Here is an 11,744-nt window from a genome sequence, read left to right on the forward strand (position 1 = left end):
TATGTGACTTGGTAAAACCTTGCTTAAGATTTATAGGCTTAAATTCTCTAAAACAGCCTCCACAGGTGCAAATTTAATACATTTTCTGGTTTAAGTGTCACATATCAGTTATTCTTTAACCAGACTTCCCCAGTCTCTGGTTAGCAATTCACTGTTTGAGCAAATAGTTCAATCATTAAAAGTTTCTGTGCCAAGGTTATACTAGAGAAAAAAAGAAAAGAAGAAAAAAACAATATTTTGAAAGTTTTTGACCAATCCCTGTGAGATCTGTTCCATCAAAGCTCCACCTTCCCCTGTCTAGATAAAGTATTGCTGAGAACCTCCTTCTGCATCTGAATCCTGTGTATCCATTTCTCTGGTGGATTCTCCAACAGAAGCAACAAGACAGAATGGCGAGTCAGGGATTAGAAATCCTGGGTGTCACGTTAGCAACTCTGGGCTGGCTAGTTGGCATTGTCTCGTGCGCCTTGCCCATGTGGAGGGTGACGGCCTTCATCGGATCAAACATCGTGACGGCGCAGGTCATTTGGGAGGGAATCTGGATGAACTGTGTGGTGCAGAGCACGGGCCAGATGCAGTGCAAAGTCTACGACTCCATGCTGGCTTTGTCCCAGGATCGGCAGGCGGCTCGGGCACTGTGTGTGATCTCCATATTGCTGGGCGTGCTGGGAATCTTGGTTTCGGTCGTAGGGGCCAGATGTACCAACTGCATTGAGGAGGAAGCCACCAAGGCTAAGATAATGATTGCTGCTGGAGTGACGTTCATCTGTGCAGCAGTCATGCAGCTCATCCCTGTGTCCTGGTCGGCCCACACTATCATCATGGACTTCTACAACCCTTTGATTACCGAAGCCCAGAAACGGGAGATGGGCGCTTCTCTGTATCTGGGCTGGGCGGCTGCCGCTCTGCTGCTGATAGGGGGAGCGATTCTGTGCTGCAGCTGTCCACCACGCCAGGAGAAAAACTACGTCCCGGGGAACAGGATGGTCTACTCCGCTACAAGATCTGTAGCACCCAGCGGCTACGACAGAAGAGATTACGTCTGACCTGATGAGTGGGACCTTTGATGAGTCTAACCTTGCACTAGCTTTGATCAGGCTGAGGAGGTGAAAGACTGATTGGGATCAGACTGATGCTTCAGAGAAAAATGGGCGAGTCAGAGATGCAGTAGGGTTACCTTCATGGCTGACTGAATACTTTCATCTTAAAGGTTATTTAAACTGTATTTTTGTATATTTTGGTCATGTTTAGTTGGTATAAACTGTACACCATGATTATCACATACATGTATGGACTTTTGAGTATTATTAAGTATATGGTAAACAGAATGTGGATTATGTTTTTGTGCTTTTTATGCTTTGTGTGTATTTTTAGAACTATGCAAACTGCTTTTATGACACTCAGGCCAAACAGAACTGTGTATGTGTGTTTTTTTTTTTTTACTGTGGTCTGTATTATAGTAAAATAAAACTTTGCTTTTGGTTGTTTCAGAAAATGAATGTTTTTTTTTTATAATTATTGATAATAATAGGAACTTGTTTACTAAATTACACATTAAATATGAGTCAGTCATTCAAAAAGTATTAATTGCATTGACTAATTGCATAAAAAAGTAAAAAACAAAAAACACAGTATTATTATTATAAATATTATTTAAAAAAAGCACAGTATTCATATTATAAATATTATATTATAAATATTATAATATAATATTTATATAATATTATATAATATTATAATATTATAAATATTATTTTAAAAAACACAGTATTAATATTATAAATATTATATTATAAATATTATAATATAATATTTATAATATTATTATATAATATTATAAATATTATTTAAAAAAACAGAGTATTAATATTATAAATATTATATTATAAATATTAAAATATTTTATTTATTGTATAATATTATAATATTATAAATATTATTTTAAAAAACACAGTATTAATATCATAAATATTATATTATAAATATTATAATATAATATTTATATAATATTATATAATAATATAATATTATAAATATATTTTAAAAAACACAGTATTAATATTACAAATATTATTTTTAAAAAACAGTATTAATATTATTATTATTATTATTATTGATTTTTGTGTGGAGTTTCCTGCGGGTGCTCCGGTTTCCTTCTACGAGTCCAAATTCATGCAGTCAGGCCAAATGGAGTTACTAAAACCATGCTGTGCATGTGTGTGTGTGCACGCGCTTTTGATAGACTGGTGCATTTTGCCCAATGAATCTGACCCACTACAATCCTGACCAGGATCAACAGGTGGTAACACAGACTGAAAGAATGAATGAACATTTTAATGTATTTAATGCCATCAGACCATGGAAAAGCGTCCAAGGAAAAGTCATACTGTGGAAAAGTCATACTGTGGGGTCACAAATATACATAAATATGCAGGTTGGATCTTTGGTCTCCTTATTTTGGCACAGTTGGTACAGTTCAACCAAATTGGTTGGTATTTTTTAAACATTTTTCACATATCTCTCCCAAACGTATAATTGCCAGTTCTCATGCCACTTGTACCACCCCCGGGCTGGCCGATAGGGGCTGAGATGATCAAGTGTCCCCTCAGACATGCAAGCAGTCACCGGGTGCATCTTTTCACCTGCCAGTGGTGGGGTCATGCTATGAACTCATACCCACCGCTGGCGCAGATGCCTCTACCAGACACCAGGGATTGCACCTGCACAGTTTAATGTGTTGATATTGGAGCGGGGCACGACAATGTAAAGCTTACTTGATTGTGGACATGTCACCCATGTTTCTCTTTTTTCACCTCTTAATTCATGCCTGGTCTGTGTTAGTGATAATTAGATTACATATGACAATATGAGAACTTTAGGTTGTCTTTCCTTGACATGGTCAAATAGGACCAAAGCCCCATGCACTGGATTACTGGACAGTAATGTGACCTTCCTGACTTTCAGAATATCTAAAGATCTGTAGAGCTTTCTATACTGTCCAAATGTAATAATGCTTGATCCTATTCAAATACTGGGCTGAAATGTTTAATTTGGTTTTAAAATTAATCAAACTAACAAAATTCAGTGTTAATTATTACCCCCCTCTCACAGTTTGCACATAACAGTTTGTAACCAATGTTCTAGCTGGACATACCAAAAACAAACAAAAAAACAGGTCTCAGTAAGAAGGTGCTGAATTAGAGCTTCTGTTTACTGGCCTTTTGCAGCTTTATAAGCTTTCCCCACAAGGCCCCGGTCCAACTGTCCATATAACAATGAAGCTGTTTCAGTGTAGCAAGCTAGAAACCAGCCGGTGAGTTTAGACGCCATGGAATGTCAGGGGAGCACATTATCTAAGCCTCTGGGCCGTATCTAGTGCACCCTCCCTGTAGTTAAAGCCTCAAGGCCACAGGAATTAGGAGCAAACAGGCGAAAGATCCACAAACACAGAGGGGTCAAGGAATGTGGATAGTCACACAAAAGGTGAATAGTCACACACGGGTAATTCAGTCTATAGTAATGTGCTTAAAAATTGGTGTTTTAGACCGGTGGTTGTCAAAATTAAGATACAATACTACCCTGGTTCAAGGTAAATAATTCAGGTACCTCCTAAAAGCCGAGGAATACACACACTCATACACACACTTATACTCAGTAAGCCTGACCATTTTCATTGGGGGGGGTCTTTTCTTTTTTATAGGGCAGGAAACCTCTATAAGGCACAATTTCAATCTCATCTCATTAATTGGATAGCCTTAGAAAACATCATTTTCTTATAATCCAGGTCATTTCAAAAGGTTTAGAAGTATTTATTTTGTAGCTGTGTATGATAAAAGCCACAGCTGTTAGAATCTTTAATCCAGACAAGATAAAGCAAATGAGTAATCACACTATAACTTTAGAACACCCTAAAGAAGGAGACTACTTATCTGAATGTTTTGAAACACCAATTTTCCTGGCAGGTGTGGTACACTGGGAGGGTTAGATCACTACCATGCACTGAGTGTAACGGCCAGATTCTTGTTCGCAGGATTTGGCTCAGTGGTATCTAGATACAGTGTATCACAAAAGTGAGTACACCCCTCACATTTCTGCAAATATTTCATTATATCTTTTCATGGGACAACACTATAGACATGAAACTTGGATATAATTTAGAGTAGTCAGTGTACAGCTTGTATAGCAGTGTAGATTTACTGTCTTCTGAAAATAACTCAACACACAGCCATTAATGTCTAAATAGCTGGCAACATAAGTGAGTACACCCCACAGTGAACATGTCCAAATTGTGCCCAAATGTGTCGTTGTCCCTCCCTGGTGTCATGTGTCAAGGTCCCAGGTGTAAATGGGGAGCAGGGCTGTTAAATTTGGTGTTTTGGGTACAATTCTCTCATACTGGCCACTGGATATTCAACATGGCACCTCATGGCAAAGAACTCTCTGAGGATGTGAGAAATAGAATTGTTGCTCTCCACAAAGATGGCCTAGGCTATAAGAAGATTGCTAACACCCTGAAACTGAGCTACAGCATGGTGGCCAAGGTCATACAGCGGTTTTCCAGGACAGGTTCCACTCGGAACAAGCTTCGCCAGGGTCGACCAAAGAAGTTGAGTCCACGTGTTCGGCGTCATATCCAGAGGTTGGCTTTAAAAAATAGACACATGAGTGCTGCCAGCATTGCTGCAGAGGTTGAAGACGTGGGAGGTCAGCCTGTCAGTGCTCAGACCATACGCCGCACACTGCATCAACTCGGTCTGCATGGTCGTCATCCCAGAAGGAAGCTGACGCACAAGAAAGCCAGCAAACAGTTTGCTGAAGACAAGCAGTCCAAGAACATGGATTACTGGAATGCCCTGTGGTCTGACGAGACCAAGATAAACTTGTTTGGCTCAGATGGTGTCCAGAATGTGTGGCGGCGCCCTGGTGAGAAGTACCAAGACAACTCTATCTTGCCTACAGTCAAGCATGGTGGTGGTAGCATCATGGTCTTGGGCTGCATGAGTGTTGCTGGCACTGGGGAGCTGCAGTTCATTGAGGGAAACATGAATTCCAACATGTACTGTGACATTCTGAAACAGAGCATGATCCCCTCCCTTCGAAAACTGGGCCTCATGGCAGTTTTCCAACAGGATAACGACCCCAAACACAACCTCCAAGATGACAACTGCCTTGCTGAGGAAGCTGAAGGTAAAGGTGATGGACTAAACCCAATTGAGCACCTGTGGCGCATCCTCAAGTGGAAGGTGGAGGAGTTCAAGGTGTCTAACATCCACCAGCTCCGTGATGTAATCATGGAGGAGTAGAAGAGGATTCCAGTAGCAACCTGTGCAGCTCTGGTGAATTCCATGCCCAGGAGGGTTAAGGCAGTGCTGGATAATAATGGTGGTCACACAAAATATTGACACTTTGGGCACAATTTGGACATGTTCACTGTGGGGTGTACTCACTTATGTTGCCAGCTATTTAGACATTAATGGCTGTGTGTTGAGTTATTTTCAGAAGACAGTAAATCTACACTGCTATACAAGTTGTACACTGACTACTCTAAGTTATATCCAAGTTTCATTTCTATAGTGTTGTCCCATGAAAAGATATAATAAAATATTTGCAGAAATGTGAGGGGTGTACTCACTTTTGTGATACACTGTATCTTATCAGGTAGGAGTGTGTAGTGTCATGCAGAGAGATTCATTGTTGATCTTAAAAAGTCAGTTGCTTTAAAAAATATATATATATAAAAAAGGCCCAAACTGGCAAAATAAATTAGAAAACCGTAATATACAATACAATTATCTTGTTAACCAAGGGTATTGCTAGATAGTTGCTGAGGCTTTGCTATGATGCTTCAGGTGGTTGCTAGGGTGTTAGTAAGCAGTTGGGATTGTATTTTAGATGGTGGTGTACTCTGCTATGGTGTTGCTAAATGTCGGCTATGTTTAAGAGTTTCTGACTAGTTCCTATGGTGTTTCAACGTCCGGCTTTTTTGTTTGTTTGTTTGTTTTGTTTTATTAGGATTTTAACGTCATGTTTTACACTTTGGTTACATTCATGAGAGAAACTGTAGTTACTCATTACACAAGGTTCATCAGTTCACAGGGTTATATCGAACACAGTCTTGGACAATTTAGTGTCTCCAGTTCACCTCACTTGCATGTCTTTGGACTGTGGGAGGAAACTGGAGCACGCGGACACGGGGAGAATATGCAAACTCCACACAGAAAGGCCCTGGACCGTCCCACCTGGGGATCGAACCCAGGACCTTCTTGCTGTGAGACGAGGTGGCTGCTTTGGTTTCCCAGGTGGTTGCTAGGATATGCTAGCTGGTTGCTTTGGTTTCCCAGGTGGTTGGCAGTGTTTTGCGAGGTTTTTGCTTTGGTGTTTCAGTTAGTTGCCTGGGTGTTGTTTAGTGGTATTCATGGTAGCCCAGGTGGTTACTAGTAGATTCTAGGTAATGTATTCTTGGTGGTTTATTAAGTTATTAGTTTAAGTTTATTAGTAACAATAAGACAGCCTACAAAAATGTACTGAAAATAAGTACTGGACCTCAGTCGGTGGTGTGTTGATAAGCATCAAACACTAAATACAAGCAAGACCAAAAAAATGATCCTACACTTCAGAAAAAGCAAATATAAGTAGTTATCTAGATTCTCGACATAAAAGTGAAGCAATAGATAATACATTTTAGATGACAGAAAAACAGTACAGAGGAGTGGATGTCAGTGCCTAGTGCCCTGCAGGACTCCTCCCTCCACCTGGGCTGAAGTATAAAGGATACTTGTTTTGTAAATGAACCACATCACTGACTCTGAGGCATTGCTTTCGCTCTGACCGCTTCTTATCATTTGCTGCTTGGCTGAGACTCCTCCAGCTGTCGCCAAGCACAAAACCGCAACTCGAGAAAGCAGTGCGCGTCCACAACCATGTCTGTCGGGTTGGAGCTCATCGGGATCACGTTGTGCGTGCTGGGATGGCTTCTCGCCATCGTCTCCTGCGCCCTGCCCATGTGGAGGGTCACGGCCTTCATCGGCTACAACATCGTGACGGCGCAGGTGATCTGGGACGGCCTTTGGATGAGCTGCGTGGTTCAAAGCACCGGTCAGATGCAGTGCAAGGTCTACGACTCCATGCTTTCGCTTTCCCAGGATCTCCAAGCAGCCCGGGCCCTCACCGTCATCTCCAACCTGTTGGTCATCCTAGCCGTGCTGGTGTCCGTCGCAGGGGCTAAATGTACCAACTGCATCGAGGATGAATCATCCAAGGCCAAAGTCATGATCGTGGCTGGTGTTATTTTCATCGTGGCCGGCATCATGCAGCTGGTTCCCGTCTGCTGGTCTGCAAACACTATCATCAGGGACTTCTATAATCCGTTACTGAGCGACGCGCAGAGAAGGGAGCTCGGGGCTTCGCTCTACATCGGCTGGGCTGCCACGGCTCTTCTAATTATGGGTGGATTGCTGCTGTGTTGCTCTTGCCCACCACCAAGGGTGACTTATTCTGCACCACGCTCTTCAGTAACGCCAGCGTATGACAGAAGAAACTACGTCTGAGTTGCAAAATGAGATGGACTGTTTTATGTTAGGTTTTGTTTCCAGACAAGGGTACATAAGTGCCCTCTCAGACTCCATTATGAAGGAGAATGTTTGACTTTTTATTTATCGAATGCCTAAAAAGATTTTTTGGACTTTTGATTTATTGTGTGTATTATTGTGGCTCATGATCAAAACGTGATGGCACATGACTAGAAGAGTATTTCATTTTTATACAATCTTAATTCTCAATTACTTTGATGAGCAGTGTGTATTTTATTGTAGAATACTGTATACGTGCAGTGTAAGATTATCCATACTTGTGTATACTGTAGTGTGGGAAAAGAACTAGACAACTGAGAGGATCGTGAATAGCTCTTTGTTGGCAGTGAAGCAAAAAGGAACGTTTGGATCATGCTGTCTCTACACTACACTGGAAGATACTGTTCTGCAGTTTTTATGGTGCATTTCTGCTCCTTGCAGAAAGAAACTAAACCTTTAATTGATTTCAATTGTATTTGGTTTAATGTACATCTGAAGTGTAATAATACCGTGTTAATAAATTTTGTTAATGTGTCATATATTCACTATTTGTTCTTACCATTCAATCATTGCTGTTTTCTGAGAAGGTACACTGAGTTATAACAAGCAGAAGGTGGATTGTCTGCATTCAGTTGCCCCCATTTGTGAGTGTCTGATCCTCTGTTATGCTGCCTTTCATCTTTTGCCTTCTGCTTAGTAGTTTGTGTTTTTTGGCCCAGTGTTTCAAGATTTCAGATAAAGATTAAGGGGTTATAGAGGCTAAATCAATCAATAAATAAATCAATCAATGAAAATAAATAATAAATAATTATGAATAACTGTAAAGATAAAATGAAGCACAGTAGCAGCAGGTGGTATTGGTGGCGAGTTAAGTAATTAATTTTGTGTCAAAATAGTGTCATGTTCTTTCCATGCATTATTTATCACTGACCCATAGAAAATACACAGTTAGGAATAACACCTGTCTTGTAATTAAAACCATTCATTGACATGCCATCTGGACCTGGCAACAAAAGCACTTTCAGATGCCCCTTTCAGGAATATCTACCAGATGTCTTGAATAAATATTTCAGACTGTTAAAATTTAGTGGAATTCAATAAATATTCATACTACTACTGTAATCACCAATAAAAATAAAAGCCTTTTGACAGCATGGTGGAGAAGCTACAGGGTCCTGAGAGCCTGGGTCTACTGTATGTAGAGTTCTGAATGATCTCCCTGTGTCAGTGTAGTTTGGTACCCACTTGTATCACTTTCAGATTACTAATATACAGCGACATTCAATAATACTCATACCACTACTGTAATCAATAATAAAAATAAAAGCCTTGTCGACAGCATGGTGGAGAAGCAACAGGGTCCTGAGAGCCTGGGTCTACTGTTTGTAGTTTTGCATGATCTCCCTGTGTCAGTGTAGTTTGGTACCCACTTGTATCACTTTCAGTTTCCTAATATACAGCGACATTCAATAATACTCATACTACTACTGTAATCAATAATAAAAATAAAAGCCTTGTCGACAGCATGGTGGAGAAGCTATGATCAGCTATGAGTTCTGCATGATCTGCCTGTGTCAGTGTAGTTTGGTACCCACTTGTATCACTTTCCTCCTACCTATTAAATAAATCCCAGTAGGGCACTATAAAATGACCCTAGGTATAAAAATATGAAATGGGTGACAGTGTGATGCTCTGTGATGGCAAGGTAACCAACACACGCTGTGACCCTCATCAGAATAAACCCATTAAATATGTTAAACATACTTTATACCATTTGGACCAGTAAGCATTCTTACCAGTAGGTGTTAATTCAAAATGAATGAACAATTACTTAACAGTAGTTATTGTTCAGACAAAATGAGTGAGTTTATTTTTTAATAGCTCTATCATATGAGTGTTTTATCTTTAAACCAGATCCCTGTGTTTTGTGTACAGTACCTGATCAGTCTCTAAACTCTTTCAGTTCAGATCAGATATTTTTGTTGCTTCATTAAGGACACAAGAGGTAAAACTTCCTCAGGGAGGTAAAACTCAGACAGGTTTCTGAAACTGCCTCCACGTGACCGATACTAGAGGGGGGACGGAAGCAAAGTCAGGTAACTAGAGTCATCAAGAGCATGAGGACAGAGAATGGAAACAGTGTGTCTGTTCAGAAAGTCCTTATCAGATAAGGAAGGTTAAGCTTGTGTATACTATTTAGATACAATCCCGTATGAGAGTGAAGATTTGTTTTGTATTAACCAGGTTTACATTTATTGTATATATATATATATATATATATATATATATATATATATATATATATATATATATATATATATATATATATAATATAATATAATATAATATAATATAATATAATATAATAATGATGCAGCTATAATGCAGTAATAATGTAAAGATGTAATATACATTATGCTACCTGATCTCCTACTATAATAAATCTCTGAACTAAAACTAATTAGTTGTCATTAGTTGTAATTAGAGTCATATTGAAACATTAAGTGTCTGTCTGTAAAGAACATTCACTTCCAGGATAAAAATGTACACAAATGACCAAAGGTTTATGGACACGTCAGCTTGCAGGACATCCTATTCCAAAAATATTGGAATTATTATTTGTCTTTTACCACCTTTACTGTTTAGAGAAAGCTTTCCACAACATTATAAAAATTAGTCTGTGGGGTTTTCTGGTCATTGATTTTAAAGAGCAAATGTACGGTCAACTGATATGTTATATGTTTATAAGATATATGTTTAGTTCTTATTTTATCTACTCATAATTTCACAATCACAATCAACAAATACTAATCTAAGCAAATAAATCCTTCATACCTATTCTGTTTGTGTTGGAATGCAAAGGGTTCAATTAAAAATGCCCTTTTGTCTCCCTGTCAGAATTTAGACGCTTCTGCTGTTGCTGTGAAGAATGGTGGCGATTTGAGATCCAGCTATAAATTAAGTTAAGAAGGCGAAGTGTAATAGAATAATAGTGTAGTGTTGTCATAAGGGTTTTGTAGACAGGTAACAAGCTTTTATTTTGAAAGAGTTGGGTTAAAGCTCACTTAATCTTTTATATTATCATAATGTTCAGCTTTAAGATATTAAGTTACTAAAATAGTATATTTGCATTAATTTGCATATCGTATATCGTATATCTGCACATTGTACATGGTATTAGTTACATTTCTGCTACCTCCACTGTCACACCAACCACCTGCATGTCCTCCATAAACCTCCTCTTTGGCCTTCCTCTCCTCCTCCTGCCGGATGGCTCAATCCTCGGCACCCTTGCATTGTCCAACATGCTACCTGCTCTGTCCCTCTAATCAACTCGTTCCTAAGTGAGATTGAAAGGAAACGGTACAATGATCTTTATGGTAGGACAGCTACGTTTAGAAATAAAAGCTTGTGTGTGAATTTGTAGGTGTAATGTGTGTGAGGAGTTCTTAGAGAAGGCTAAGCAAAACCTGATTTGGTGGAATTAATGCTCAAAATTAAGTGGAATGCTGTACATACGGCCGTTGTCCACAAGATGGCGATATTAAGCAGCAGTTATATCTAAAAGGGGCTTTACGTTTGGAAATAGAATATATAGTTTATATAATACCAACCGATTTACGAACCTGACCTTTAGCGTAGTTCGAATTTGCGTAGGATGCGCAAAGTGCGTAAGGTGCGTTCGTACTTTACGTACATATTATATACACATCATTTCCATTAAAATTGCCCCTTTTTCTGTATGTGCAAAGCAAAGTATTCAAAAACTGACACTTCTGTCAGAAATGAAAGAAGAACAACAAAAAAAATGAATTAGATATAAACATACACTTTAGCTAGCTTTAAAGCGGCACCATGGACACAAAACCAAACCATGGACAAACATTAAATGTGGTTTGCATTATTTCTTTTTCTGATAATAATTAGAACTACATACTGTATGGATTTATATGTTTATGTGCCAGCATAAATAGCTGTGAATGTTGGTGTGATTTTTGCCTGATTGGTATGATGCACTTTTCCAGTACTGTAATACCTTTTACTTAACCAAACAATACAACATTTCCCTGCAACTACCCACTTTTTCATTTCCCAGTTTGATTGAACAAACAGATCAAGCGTATTTTCGCATTCAAGACCCATTTTTATAATGCAAAGAAGCCTTTAATCAAGCAA

The 11,744-nt window shown here is 39.0% G+C and overlaps 1 protein-coding gene across 1 annotated transcript; it reads left to right on the plus strand.

Moving 5' to 3' along the window:
• The first annotated feature begins 307 nt into the window (after nucleotides 1–307).
• On the plus strand, nucleotides 308–8,096 carry LOC134302579 (claudin-3-like). The gene is made up of 2 exons (XM_062987722.1): nucleotides 308–880; nucleotides 6,899–8,096. The coding sequence occupies exons 1-2, from the start codon at nucleotides 390–392 to the stop codon at nucleotides 7,545–7,547; spliced, it is 1,140 nt and encodes a 379-aa protein (XP_062843792.1). The 5' UTR covers nucleotides 308–389; the 3' UTR covers nucleotides 7,548–8,096.
• The last annotated feature ends 3,648 nt before the right edge of the window (nucleotides 8,097–11,744 follow it).

This window comes from Trichomycterus rosablanca, chromosome 25 (genome assembly GCF_030014385.1).
Source record: "Trichomycterus rosablanca isolate fTriRos1 chromosome 25, fTriRos1.hap1, whole genome shotgun sequence".
NCBI lineage: Eukaryota > Metazoa > Chordata > Actinopteri > Siluriformes > Trichomycteridae > Trichomycterus > Trichomycterus rosablanca.

Excerpts from the sequence above, each read along its gene's own strand:
- LOC134302579 (XM_062987722.1), top strand. The coding sequence starts at position 390 with ATGGCGAGTCAGGGATTAGAAATCCTGGGTGTCACGTTAGCAACTCTG. Across the intron at positions 881-6,898 it reads CGGGAGATGGGCGCTTCTCT|AAAGCAGTGCGCGTCCACAA; the intron begins GTATCTGGGCTG and ends CCGCAACTCGAG.